Source organism: Bos mutus, chromosome 2 (genome assembly GCF_027580195.1).
Source record: "Bos mutus isolate GX-2022 chromosome 2, NWIPB_WYAK_1.1, whole genome shotgun sequence".
Classification (NCBI taxonomy): Eukaryota; Metazoa; Chordata; class Mammalia; order Artiodactyla; family Bovidae; genus Bos; species Bos mutus.
In genome coordinates, this window is record NC_091618.1 from 9631589 (window position 1) to 9646399 (window position 14811).

At 44.6% G+C, this 14811-nt stretch overlaps 1 protein-coding gene across 1 annotated transcript in view; it reads left to right on the plus strand.

The window, feature by feature from the left end:
• ARID1A (AT-rich interaction domain 1A) overlaps positions 1–14811 on the plus strand; it is a 68572-nt gene that overhangs the window by 17293 nt on the left and 36468 nt on the right. Inside the window, 3 exon segments of the mRNA XM_070383321.1 lie at positions 7335–7547; positions 9065–9517; positions 10708–10824. Of these exon segments, the coding sequence (XP_070239422.1) occupies positions 7335–7547; positions 9065–9517; positions 10708–10824 (783 nt within the window).

The window sequence follows — 14811 nt, forward strand, 5'->3', positions numbered from 1 at the left end:
GGAGGTGGATTCTTTACCACTGAGCCGTCAGGGAAGTCTTGTCTTGGGGCCTCACTGTTTTATATATTTTATCCCTGTTTTAATAGTACCTTTCTCAAGAGGGTGTGTGTCTTTCTTAGAGGTTTTTGTAATTCATTGGAAATTGGGAGAATTTGGTTTGCTAAGTTTGGTGTTTCAAAAAAGTGATCATTTTTGGAAGACCACTTTACTTTCTCTGTGAAAGGTGGCTAATGAAAGTGCTCTGAATGAGAAGAACTTTATCATTTGTTGGGGAATTTATTACTTTGATGCTCTAGCTGCTTTATTTGAAGACCCTTTCAGGAACCAACGAAGAAATAAAGATTTATCAGCCACCTGGTTGTGGTTTTTCTGTCATATGCCTCTTTTGGATGGACAGCTGTGAGGTGGTTATTACAGTTGGCTCTCATGATCTGAAGATTCAATGACTTTCCCGCTCTGGTCTCTCTTTTCTGCCTTGAGTGAGGTTGTTTCTTTTAATCCCCTGATCTTCTGGTTTGGAAGGATGGAGCACAACAGCCTAAATACCTCTGAGCCTGGACAAGCCAAGCCTCGTGTGACTTTCGAGACAGTGTGGGTTGGAAGGTCGCTGAGTCTGTCGTCTGGTTGCAGCCCCTCCTAGGGGTTCCTTGAGGTTGATGCTTCAGGTGATGTCTTTGAAATGCGCTCTTACTTAAGGCTGCAAAGAGGAATGTGCCCTCATCTTCAGGAATCACTTCCGGTAAACAGAATGGGGGTAGGTAGAACTTTTCATTGACTTTGGATTTTTTATTTATATTGTGAACATGTACAGAACTTTGAAAGAATTTTTTTTTTTAAACTGTCTCTTTGGAGTGGTAGTTGTAAACTAGTGGTTGGTAATTCCTCTCACACCACAGGCGTATGACCAGTTTGTTGAGAACTTGAATGAACTAGAACTAAACTGAAAGAATTTTCACTCTCTTGTGAAGTAGAAAAATGGGGTGTGATTCTCAGGTTATGAATGATAAGACATATAGGCTAAGTGGGTTGATTTCCTGGGTTAGGTATGGGTAGATTTGATGAGAGATTTTTATTATCAATTTAGATTCAGGAAATCATCAGTGAATGCTGCTGGTGAGACCAGATAGGAAGTAAAGAATCTCTTACTGCCCTGGGTCACATTATCGGTGGGGAAATGACTGCTTAACTGCAAGACAAAACGAAAAGGAAGGAATCTCATTGTTGGAGGCAGGATCTGGGATAGAACTAAATAAGCAGGTTTCTGGGCAGTTTCTCCGTGATTGGGGTTGGGCTCCTAGACCAGTCTTCAAAGCCTTGAAGTGTGCTGGAGGAGTGAGAAAAGACTGAATGAGGATACAGATGTCTGTATGGCTGGGGAGGGGAGCACAACGAGAGTGATTTATGCTGGTCAACACGTGTATCTCGGGGTGCAAAGGGTGGTTCTGTTTATGGAAGTCTGCTCAGTCCTTCCTTAGATCTGAGTGGGGCCATGTGGAGCTTGTGGGGAAGCCGAGAGACCTTAACTTTTTCTACTTGTCCCTGCCTGGAATGCTGCTCAGTAGGGGAGGGTCCCACCCGGGAACTGGATCAACAGCTGCGGCCCGTCCCTATAATCACAGGAAGCTGAGGCCGGGTGCCTTTGTATGGGAGCTCCGCAGCCAGACAATAGTTTGTGCTGGCGGGGCCATGTGGCGCGTCACGTGACCTGGGGCTGTTTTCTGCCGGGGTCCTTACCCATCTGTTCTCTCGGCTCTTTCTGGGTTATCAGGCGCCAGTCCAAGTCCTCCCAGGCAGCCAGCTTCATGGCCAGAGATTACGAGCACTAACCTTCCTGGCAGGGGCGGTATGGCTTCGCGTTTATGCAGATTAGCCATGTGTTTCTCACTTCAAGGCGTTCCACAGGAAAAGCCTTTTCCTGTGTTTGGCTCTCAGTGGGCGGTTCCCAGCTTACTGTACTGGGACTCAGCGAGCAGCAGGCGTGCACGAGAGGGATCACAGTACACTGGCCCCCTCCCATTCCACCTCCAGTGCTACGTCACCACAACACAACCGCTCGCGCGCTCATACTGTTGGTGTCATTCATTCGGTGCCAAGATTGCTTTAAAAAATTCCCTTGGCCCCAGTTCAAACAGGAGTACAGCTGGGATGTGTTAGATTTTAGGCAGTCTGCCCTCAATTTGAGATGAGTTATAAATAGCAGTGCCGACTTCCTTAACTACCGCTCTCTGAGGTAAAATGCAGGTTAATTACTGTGGGAATCAATTAGGGGGTTCTTTCGGTTAAAGAGCCAGGGATGCTTTTTTTTATTGTTATTATTAAAAGTCATACAACAGATCTGGCCAGGAATAAATTTGAAAGCACAAGGAGTAAGAAATGATATTCTAGGTTTCTGCCGGCCCCAACTAGTTGGCATTTAGGGTGACAGGTCGAGTGGCAGTCAAGACTTCTGCTTGCTGATGCACGCATTTTGTGGCAGCCCCCGGCCCATCCCTCTCTGATCACGTTCTTGCTGGTCCTTGGGTACTAAATCTGGCTCCTTTGGTTTGCTGCCTGGTCACTTCCTTTCTGCATCTTCGGATTGGGACTGAAACCTGGAGCTTTTCTGAGTAGAGCTTTTATTTCAAGAAAATTAAGAAGTTTCTCTTTCCTTTTGCCCCTGCCATGTGGTACGGTGTGTTTTGATGAATTGTATATCGCTTGGTAGTTGGGTCCTTGGTCATGCCCTCTCTACTCCCTTCTGAATCAGTCGTGATCACAAGAGAATTTGGAAGTCAAGTGTGTTATATCTCAGCAACCCCTTAGGTTGTTATGGCTTCCCTTGGTGCAGTAAGAAGTTGTAAGGGATTCCGTTAGCCCTCTGATCTGGTGGGGCTTTTAATTCCATTTGCTTAGAGCAGGGGGACTCTATGCAAGTGGTGAGTCTGTAAGTGGTTTGTTCTGAATATATTCAAAGGGTCTAGCCTGCCAGGCATGCCTTTCCTTTTGATGCCCCTAAACAGCATCTTTTGATGCACTTCATTTGGCAGGCAGTTTGTAACACGTCCAGTGATCTGGAAAGAGATAAATGGTGAATGGAGATGGGGGTTTTCTTATGGCTCTTTTCCTCTGTTTTATTTTTATTTTTATGAATGCAGGAGAGTATATAGCAGGGGGCCCCGACTTCCCTGATCAAGGGGGCAGTATTTTCCTCTCAATTATGTGTCTTTGTGGCAGAGCCTTTGCTTTTGAAGTGTAATCACAGTAATCTACCCCCGTGGTTTCCCATTGAAAGGATTTCCTCTCCGTCTCTCCCAGAGTGGAACCTCTGGCTCTTTGGTATTTCCCATCCTCTGCCTCTTCCTGGGTGCCTGCAGACTGCTGATACTGGTTTTTCTGTCTTGCATGTAGTAGGGATTTTTTCTGGTCTGCAATTGCTACTTTCCAATAAAACTGATTAGTGAAGATTTAAGGCCCCCTTCTCTGTTACAAAAGATTGGAAGATGACATTTCATCTATAACTGCAAGTCACAAATCTTTAACAATGGTTTTAAATGTCAGAGGTGTGAGTTCAGTCTCTGCCCACCTCCCCTCCTCATGTGAGCAGATATTTAACTTTCACATGAGACCAGAGTAATCTGATTGAACTGAATACATTTTAGTTTGCTAAGCTGCATATTCTGTTGAAGGGAGGGGGTCAGAAATCTCATGTCCAGGAAAGGGAAATGTCTTCATTTCATTTTTTTTTAAGAGTAAGAATTTCTTTAACTTGCATTTATTTTTAGTCTGCAAGGAATTTCTTAATGGAAGAATCCTTGAACCCTTTATTAACCAGCCCCTACATAGTAGCTGTCCTTAATTGGGAGTGCAGTCCCCCTGATGTGAGAGAGAGAGGGAAAAGTAAGTTGCCTCTAGCCTTTTTGTTTGTGGACGCCTGTGTAGTTTGATGGCCTCTCTGGTTATAGGGTGGCACCCAAGATTGTCCTCAGAAATGTGCTCATTCTCTTTGACTGCTTGTTCTCCCCTGCTTGTTCTCTCACTGCTTTTTCAGTGCCATCCCCATTTTCTTCTGCCCTCAGAGTTGTAACCTGGTTTAGGGTTTAGCAGTGCCCCTGGCCCTTTGACTCGATGGTTAAATCTAGGCATTCCACCCATGGTATCCTCTACCACTTCCTAAAGACAGCCTGGCACATTGAAGTTCCTGAACCCTAGTTCTGCAGATGGGGTCTTGGGGGGACTTTGAAGATAAAATACCCAGTCTCTGACTTCCAAGAACTTAGTCTTGAGAGGTGCCGCCGGTTAGCTGGACAACTAAGTGCTGCAGCCTGTGCTTCTGACTGATTTTACAGCAGAACCTTTAGAAATGTGAAAGAGCAGGATGTGCTAAAGAATTGGGAAGTGGCTTCATGTTTAAGGGTTGAGTTTCTGCTGGTGGAAGCCATTGTGGGCAGGAGGGCGGGGCAGGGAACAGTTTCGTGGAGCTGAACAGTGGAAAGTTTGGCATGAGGAGCCTGAAAAATGCAAAGAAGTGGAGCACACTGTGGCGGACTTTAGAGCCAGGCAGAAGCACTATTTATCATTACTGATAATAGCTACTATTCATCAGGTGTTTTAAGTACCAGGCACTGTGTGAAGTGTGTTATGTGCATTTTAGATAAAGAACTGATGTATTCAGGGTCAGACAGTGATAGAGTTAGGATTTGAACCCAAGTCTATCGATTTACTATGTTCTTTGCTCTTTCCGTTTGATACTGTACATGATGTAGTAGGTAGGAAGATTGGAGCTGTTGTTGAGCAGGGAGAGGTGCAAATGATTTGTGAGTGTTGTTCTAGAACTGTGCAGTCCGATATGATAGCCACCAGCTACATGTGGTTATTTGAATTTAATTAAAAGTAAATAAAAATAATTCAGTTCCTCAGTCACTCTAGGCATATTTGAAGTACTTAATAGTTATATAACACAGAAAATTTTATTGGGCATGCTTCTCTAGATCAGTGGTTCTCAGCTAGTAATATACATTAGAACTGGGGAATTTCCTGGCGGTCCAGTGATGAGGACTTGGCACTTTCACTGCTGTGGCCTGGGTCCAATCCCTGGCTAAGGAACTAAGACTAAGGTCACTCGAGCTGTGCATCTCAGCGTGCGTGTGCAGTCCAGTGTGCACACACTGGAATCATCCAGGGATCTTGGGGTTTGAGGGGAGAGAGCCCAAGGCTTTCTGGACCCACTAAGTTGAAATCTTTAGGGAGAGGCCCAGGCATTTGTGAAGCTTCCCAGAAAACTCCAATCTGTAGCCCTGGTTAATAGCTGCTGCTCTAGAAGCTCCGTAGTAACCTTGGTAGTGACTGCCCCTTGTGTGCTGGGGAGACCTAGACTGACAGGGATGCCCAGAGTGGGCTGGTCTCTGTTCAGCACACGTAGTCTCTTCACCTGGGGGCCGCATGGAAAGCAGCTGCAGTCTAGGATAAATGAGAATCTCCTTGTCATCTGCAGCGTGTTGTGGCTATTAAGCCCCTGAGCTCCTTGTAAGAGAGAACGGTGATATTTTGGCTCCATTGCCAGGTGTGTCTGGGGAAGATCACATGATATTTATTACTCACTGGTGCAGTTGTTGAATTTGAACTTCCCAAAAGAATGCATGGAGCTCCAAAATTATGATCGGAAATGTTGTTGGAGCTTCTGATACCAAGGCTGGACTGGGCAAAATTGTTCAGTTATGGTTGTTGGAAAGAGCACTTTAATAATACTGATAATGTAATAGTGATTTGGGGCATGGTTTACTATGATTCTTATAATAGTTTAGAAACTTGGAGAGTATTCTCATGATCCGTGTTACCTTTAAGGCTGAGATTTGAGAGAGCTTTGCTTCCACTTTTTCTGTTGATATTTAGAGGAATAGTCTCTGTGGCTTTTTAATCTTAGCCATTTTCTTCAAGACAGCTCAACTTCCTCTAACAGAAAAGACTTAGATGTAGTATGCCACCAAAAAAAAAAGGGATATGTACAGAGAACCAATTACTTGAGTGCCCCCCTCCCCTTATTTTGGAGGGTTTTTGTTTTTGTTTTTAAGGCTAAAGTAATATATGAATTAGAGAGTAATAGAACCAGAAGGGACCCTTGGTGTAATCTCGGTCAGTGGTTCTAAAGTGTGGTAGTCCCTGGACCAGCAACATCAGCGTCACCTGAGCGCTCTTATAAATGCATATCCTAGGCCCAGCCCCAAACTCCAAATCAGACTCAGGGAGTAGGTTCCAGCAGCGTGCGTTTTAACCAGTCCTCCAGGTGATTCTGAAGTATTCTCAAGTTTGAGAGCCTCTGAATTCCTTAATTTGAAGTTACTGATATTCAGGTCATGGTATTAATATCTGCTCCCCACCCCCAATTTAAGATTCAGCTTTCAAGTTTTATGTCACGTCCAGGCCTGCTCTGCAGCCAGGGTGTACCTAGTTAAGTGCTTGGAGACACTCCCTCCTCACTTTCTCACCACCAGTAGATATGGGTGAGTGTCTTGGGGAGGGGAAAATGTGCCGGGGCTCTGTTCTATGCAGCTCCAGTAAGATAAAAGTTAGGTCAGAAAATGAATGAGTTGATTGATCATATTGTACCGTAAAGAGCTGAAAGTTATGTCTGTAGCCAAATACCTATGAATTGGACTCTCGTTATCGGTACCTCTGTGTCTTGCTCTTTAAGGAGACGTAAGTTCTACCCACCTTGCCACTCTCAAGGAGGTGAACTTTTCAGTTGAGTTGTACAAGGCTCTTAAGTAAATTCATGGTCACAATTCCCTCAACAACGGTAACTTAGCTGTGTTACCCATTTGGAAGAAAGCATAAATTTAAGTGCTTGTGCCATAGTACAAATGGGCTACTGATATGCAAGGAAATAAGATTTCACTATTTAAAGAATAAAAATATCTAGATGCTTGTATATTTAAATTCCCAACCACAGTGTTGAAGCATCAGTTTTGGTATTACTGAACAAGATCATGGGAGAGTATAGTGACACCAACCCCTCCCAACTACAGGGCCTATGTTCTTGTTTTCTGTACCATAGAGTCCATGTGTTCATTGCTCCACACCTGGCCTGTTCCTTGGGTCTCAAGTAGTACCACAGTTATAAAGTAGAATATAGCTTATAAGATGCTTTCATAAACTGATGGTGTTTCTCTTTTACATATGACAAAATCCAGTTCTGAAGAAGGTTAAATGACTTGTCCAAGGGTTACTGGGTATATACCATTACTTTTTCATAGTAACTGTTTTCCTCTGTGGCACACAGACTTGTATGCCTAGGTTGTGTTCATACTGGCAAGAGGCCATCAAAGCTTCAGGTTAATGAAATGCTCTTTATTTTGTAGCCATCCAGTCCAATGGATCAGATGGGCAAGATGAGACCTCAGCCATATGGCGGGACTAACCCATACTCGCAACAACAGGGACCTCCATCAGGACCGCAGCAAGGACATGGGTACCCAGGGCAGCCATATGGGTCCCAGACCCCACAGCGGTACCCGATGACCATGCAGGGCCGAGCGCAGAGTACCATGGGCGGCCTCTCTTATGCACAGCAGGTAGATGGTGACTCCAATGACCTTAATCCTTCTTGTTGTCCAAGATCTGGTCTTGAGCTGTAGGATCAGAAGGTGTCTTTGGCTTCTAAACCCCTTGAAAGGAGCATAGGCCAGCCGACTCAATTTCAGTGTGCTTACGTACAAGGCCGAGGTTGCGGTCATCATAGCATGTATACTTGAAGGAAAACTGCTCCCTGGCCACTGGCTATACATAACTGTCTTCTTTGACCTGGCTGGCCTGCTTGTATCCACTGAGTGGTTATCTCTGAAGGAGGTTTAAAGAAAGAAAAAGGCAGTAGCTGAACACCAATCCACTGCTACCAAGGAAAACCACTCATACCATGTGTCCTGGGGAGGGAAGTGTTAGTTGCTCAGTTGTGTCCAACTCTTTGCAACCCCATGGACTGTGGCCCACCAGGCTCCTCTGTCCATGGAATTCTCCACGCGAGAATACAGAGTGGGTTGCTGTTGCCTCTCCAGGGGCTCCTCCTGACCCAGGGAGCTCAGGTCTCCGGCATTGCAGGCAGATTCTTTACCATCTGAGCCATCAGGGAAGCCCGAGGAGAGAAGAGGCCTTTTGTATTTCTCAAGGCCTTCAACATATATAGCTGTCTGGTTTACAGTGAATACGTAGAAGGGACTGGGAGTAGCGGGCAAAGGGAAGATTGAACAGTAAAGGTGCCAATGGTGCCATTACAGACGCTAAGATTTTACTCGTCTCCTTTTGTCTGAGCATCCGCACCATCATCTTTTTATCGCCACTCTTTTTTGTTTGTTTTGATAGCATTTTCTATCATTTATATATGCGTGATACTCATATTGAAAATGGTGTGAGGAATAGAATATTGAACCTAACTTTACTTCTAAGACTGTGACGCAAAGTATGCCCTTAAATATAATTGCCTTTCCTCCCCAGCCCGCACTGAGAAAATAGAGGATATTTGGGGTGAATTTTATTGGTCTTTTTTCTTTCCTAGTTGGCCAAATGTATCCCTTGTGCCTAGAATAGTGCCTGGTACAAGTAAACAAGTAGGCTCTCAGATACTTTATGAATAAAGACAAAGTGAAAAAGAGAACCAGAGTAGTTTAGTCATTGGCATACCATCTAGACTACGAAACCCTAGGTTTTCAGTTGACTGAGCCAGTGACTTTTCATTGTGGCTAGGATATAGATTCCTAGCGCTTATAAAAAGTCTAGGCCATGATAAAAAAGAGTAGTCTCATTGGTGAAGACAGCTGTTCTTGAACTCTTGTAAGTTGCCCAAATTTTTATTAAACAGTGTAAATTTTCCATGGATGAATGTCGTCCATCTGTAAACAAACCAACCTAGTAACCCAGCTTGGCTGACCCTCCTGGCTCAGTTTAACAGGGTTGGTAGAAAAACCCTGGGCCTTCCAAGTGTGAGGCTTGGCTTGCCTGCTTTCAGTACCCATTTTCAGGGCATAGCTTCTAACAGAATACCTCACGTTTCTTCATTCAGAAGTGTCAGTGCTAAAAGTGTCCTTTCCTTTTACAGATTCCTCCTTATGGACAGCAAGGCCCCAGCGGGTATGGTCAGCAGGGCCAGACTCCATATTACAACCAGCAAAGTCCTCACCCCCAGCAACAGCAGCCACCCTACTCCCAGCAGCCACCATCCCAGACCCCCCATGCCCAACCTTCGTATCAGCAGCAGCCTCAGTCTCAGCCACCGCAGCTCCAGTCCTCTCAACCTCCGTACTCCCAGCAGCCCTCCCAGCCTCCCCATCAGCCGTCCCCGACTCCATACCCCTCCCAGCAGTCCGGCACCCAGCAGCACCCCCAGAGCCAGCCCCCCTACTCGCAGCCGCAGGCACAGTCTCCTTACCAGCAGCAGCAACCTCAGCAGCCAGCATCCTCGACGCTTTCCCAGCAGGCTGCGTACCCTCAGCCCCAGTCTCAGCAGTCACAGCAAACTGCCTACTCCCAGCAGCGCTTCCCTCCACCGCAGGTAAGATGCGCCCTCCCTCCACGTGACCGCAGACTTTGGGGGTTGGTGTCATGAGAACTTTGCCACATGAATTGGTTCTCTAACTGAACTAGCTGCATAAAAATTTGTAGCTCTCTTTATTAATAGGGCAGTGGAAAGTTGCATAGACAGACAAGAAAAAAAGATAATGGACTAGTTTTTATTTTTTTTTTAAACTGAGCATTGAGAACTTGAGCATCCAAGTGAGTTTGGTCTTTTTTAAAACAGTCACTTTGGGAGACTGTACTGTACTTCCATGCAATTGCCATTCTGTTCTGCTATTGCTCAAAATATTTTGGACCCCTTCATTTGAAATTGCTATCAGGGCTGATATAACGTTCTTTAGAATATTCTTAGTGGTGAAAGTGAAGGTAAGCTCAGTAATGTCCAAGTCTTTGCTATCCCATGGACTGTAGCCTGCCAGGCTCCTCTGTCCATGGAATTCTCCAGGCAAGAAAACTGGAGTGGGTAGCCATTCCCTTCTCCAGGAGATCTTCCCAACCCAGGGATTGAATCTAGGTCTCCTGGCACATTGCAGGCAGATTCTTTACCAGGGAAGCCCGTTCTCAGTTGTAGCAAATACTTTTATTTGAGAGTGGATTTTGGGAAATAGCTAAAATTCATTTGTAGCCATGTCTCTGAACAAGTTAGGTGATAAAGTCTGAAAATAACAATTTGGGCTTTATTCTCTAAAGAACAAAAAGAGGAGAAATGCCTGAATGATGACAAGTCCACTAGAGATTTTGTGCATTGGAGGCATTGTTGGAGTCTCATCCCAGGCCAGTGCCTTTAAAGGAAGCAGTACTCATTTTAATACAGAGGTTCTATTATGAGTTTTTTGTTGGTGTTTTGAAATCGGTTGGTCTCTTTCCTTGATAGATAAAATTTGTAGTTAGCTAGATTTGAACCTTTGTTCCAAAGAACAGTTTTCTTCTGTTGGTGATGATAAATGGTCAACAGTGCCATCTGAGAGTCTTACGTCCACTGTTGACATTCTTAAGAGCCACAGTTTGTATTTTTCTGCCTTTGAATAGTATTGTGTGCGAGTGGTCAGTCTCTCAAACGCAGTTTCCCCCTGTGTGATAGAGTCCCATAGCCCTTTTCACCATGAAGCACGCTGGCCTGGTTTATCAATAACCAGGCTCTCACAGCTTTTGTTTCTCTTGTTTTAGGAGTTATCTCAAGATTCATTTGGGTCTCAGGCATCCTCAGCCCCCTCAATGACCTCCAGTAAGGGAGGGCAAGAAGATATGAACCTGAGTCTTCAGTCAAGACCTTCAAGCTTGCCTGTGAGTATTTCTGCCACCCTCTAAAAGCTGATGGGGGCAGAGAGAAAAGCAAGGAAGACCAGTTTCTGATTGGTTGTTTTGGTAGTATTGAGCTAAATGAATGATGAACTATTCCTTAAATTCAAGCTCAGAATTCTGAATAGGCATTTGTGGACTGACTTTATAGAATGTCCTTTTTGGTTGCCTGCCCAGGGAAGAATATATTTGTGATCTCTGTTCAGAGATCTAAACATTGTTTAAATGGGTTTTTTTTTGTTGTTGTTTGTTTTAAATCTTGGGCTCTTAGGCATAGACGCAACTGAGGGACAGAGAAGATGGAAATGATAGAAGCACTGTCTGCTTTCCATCAAAGCTGAGAAAAAGTTCAGTGTTTTTTGCTTTTTTCTATATCTTACTTTTGAAAGCTAAATTTTTAGGTATTTGTCTTAACTTTTAGCTAGGAGGTAGAATCTGGAGTGCGTTCAGCATGGATTGTCACGTTTGAGCATGGGGGAGTAAAAGCAGATTTTCTAGTTGTTTTATGTGAATAGATGCTTTTGTCTAGTAGAGTTTTTGGTGCCAGATGCTTGATGCAGTGTTTATAGAATGGACAGACAGTATCCTGAAAAAGACAGTATGGTCTGCTGATGAAGAGCTTGGGCTCTAGAGCCCTGGATCTGCATTTTGACTCTGCCACTAACTGTAACCTTGAGCAAGTCACTTAATCTGTCCATGCCTTAGCTTTTGCATCTGTAAAATGAAACTAAAAGTACCCACTTCATAGAGGTTAATATTAGTATAAAGAGAGCGTTGGTGCTTGTTAGGCCTTCATAAACATTGGCTGTAATGACCATCATCTTCAAGGAACTATACTCAATACTCAAAGGCAGGTAACACCAACTATTTAATAGTAGGTTGGTCCTGGGAGCATTTTCCCTTGGTCTTAGCTGTGTTACTACATGTCGGCAAGTCCCTCAGGCTGGGCACAGGAATAAAATGGACTGTCCTGAGAAGACTGTAGGTAGCAAACCTTTCCTTAACAAATCTGGCTTCAGTTAGGAGATGGAAATTCAGCCGCAGGTAAGAATAAGATTCTTGTGAAATTTTTATTCTACTTGGATTTGAAGCTTGTCTCTTCCATTATTCTGACTTGTAAGAAAATGGTTTTCTGGACCTTTAAGGTAGGAGATGGGAACTCACTTTATCATGAAGGCCCCATGGCTTCCCCTGAAGATCTCTAAGCCGTAACCTTAGTAGGACAAGGTCTGTGGAGTCCCTCAGCACCTGTAATTCCGGCATTCCAGGCCAGGATGAATCGCTATTGTCAGCTAGGCCTTCGGAGACTGTTGACTATTTCAGCTGAGGGGTTGAGGGAGGAAGTGTCTGAATAAGGCAATCACTCTTGTTCCCTTCTCATTAACGTCTGTTGCAATCCTGTTTTGCATCCTAAACTTCACTGGAATGTGCTTTTTAACCTGATTCAGTCAGAACTGTGTAACCACTCCCTCATCACCTATCCGGGTGAGGTACTACTGTAGCAAGAACCCAAATCGGTAGATTTCTGCCCATGCTGTAAGTTGTGCCTCATCAGAAAGTTTCTGCTTGTTTCTGGTGACATTTTGGTTGAACTGCATTTGGTAGTTTTAGTCCTGAGAAACCTAGCATACAAACACATTGTCTGTTAAAGCTTGAGAGCCTTATGCTGTTGAATACAAGAGCTTGATATGACCTACTGAAGTGAAGACACCAGTAGCCTGTAGCCTCTTGGACCCAGGAGAGAGCTGTTCCTGGGTAGCCCATCCCAAGGAGCGTTCCCAGGTTCAGGCTTCTGCCCTGGGTTCATCCAAACAGGTCATTTGTTCTGTAGTAGTAGAAGCTCCATGTGGGAGGCAAACTGGCCGGGTTATTGGCATCTTGTTTGTTGAATTGCTTTTTATCCCTCTGCTACTTAGACAAAGAAACAAACGGTGGTTTATTCTTTGAAATTTTTTCTGGTTTGATGCCAGATTTGCCTAGCCAGGCTGGGGAAATAGTCACATCTGAAGAAAGGAGAAGGCGGGATTCCCTGCAAGGAGCCCGCTCCTTTCTTAAGCAGCTGTGTTAAGGGGGCCCTAGGTTCACCAGTGTATCCCTCCACTCAGCACGTGTTTGTGTTTGGCTACAGAGCAGATGCTCTGCTGACTGGAGGGCAGCCCCTTCAGTTTTTTATATCCCTCTTCCCACTCAGGCACCCTTTCAGCTTAGCCCTAAAGGCATTATGATTGTGACCCTTGATTTAAAGACTCAGTATGGTTTCTGATCCTGATTATTACAAAAATTAGATTTTGAGGGGTTTTTGCTGAGCTATTAACGCCAGACCATTTAGTTACTGTTATCCTGATTATGTTATTCCTCTATTTAAAACCTCTCAATTATTTTTGATTAAGAATAAAATCCAAAATCCACCCCGCCTCCCCACCTCTTTCTGATTTAGTAAGTCTGGAGTGAGACCTGAGAATTTGCATTTCTAACAAATTTTTGATGCTTCTAGACCAAGAATGGCACTCTCAGAACCTTTGTATGTGTACTTAGTCACTCAGTGGTGTCTGACACTTTGCAACCTCCGTGGACTGTAGCCTACCAGGCTCCTCTGTCTATGGGGGTTCTCCAAGCAAGAATACTGGAGTGGGTTGCCTTGCCCTCCTCCAAGGGATCTTCCCAACCCAGGGATCGAACCCAGGTCTCCTGCATTGCAGGTGGATTCTTTACTGTCTGAGCCACCAGGGAAGCCCCTAAGAACCTCTGCTTCATCCTTTTTTTTGCTTTCTGCCTTCTCTCAGTTTCTGTGGGGCCCCATGCCTTTTCCACTTCCAGCTCTTGCGTACAGTCTTCCCTTTGCCTAAGGTACTTTTCCTTCTGACTTTTTCTGTTTATATTTCAGACTACATCTTCAGAATCATTTCCTCAGAAAACCCCTTAAGCTTCAAAATTCAGCTTAAATAATTTCCATGTTGCCTTCACTGACTAAAGGCATTTTTTATTTTTACTTTTTTAAAAGCCTGCAATATTTAAGATGTATGAAAAGGTATAAAGAATAATTAGGTGCCTGAGCCAAACCTTGCTGCCACAGGTAAAAGCACCTTATATAATCCATTGTGATCACTTCCCCATCCTGTGCCCAGAGAAGCATCATGCTGGATCTGAGGGTTTTTTGCTCCGTGTTGCTAGAGCATTTTGCTAATACCTCTGGGTTGTTGGGTCTTTCCCACTAGATAGAAATCTCCTGGAGGGCAGGCATTGTCTTAGTGACCTCTGTACCCCAAACCGTGTCTCACCATACCCAAGACCAGTAGTTCTCTACCTTGCCTGCATGTTAGAATTACCTGGGGGAACAAATGATTTTTAAAACCCATGGCCAGGGTTCACAGAATTCTGGTTTGTTTGGCGCGGGGTACGGCTTGGGCGTTGGCCTGTGAGAAGCTGTGCGGGTGCTTCTGGTTGGCAGCCCTGGTAGACATCCTCTCAAGTCCACACTGTGTCGGGTTCCTCGACTACAGCAGACCGGCTCAGCACCATGCTTCTCGTCAGTGCTCATCTCAAGGGTAATTTCTGTTACTTACTTCAAGCTCACTGAGGGTCAGACTTGCTCTGTCTTGCTCATTACTGTTATAGAGCTTGTCATATAATAGTTCCAACTCATCGAATAGGTACACCTGAGCAGATTCATTGCTCATCCAAAAAGTGTATGACTGACAGGGTACAACTTGACCATATTACCAAATTGTTGTTTTCCCTGCTAGTGCAAGACAGTCATCACAGACTGTTATGGGACCGCCCAAACTTCATTTTAGAGGATGAATTAATTTATTTGTGCTTCCTGACAGTGGCCTTAGGAAGAAGTGGGGTTAGAATTTGTCATTATCTTGTGAAATAGTCTCACTTCACCCCATGTTAAGAAGGTTCCTGGGACTTCCCTGCTGTAGTCCAGGGTCTAGAATCCACACTTCCATTGCAGGGGGCACAGGTTCA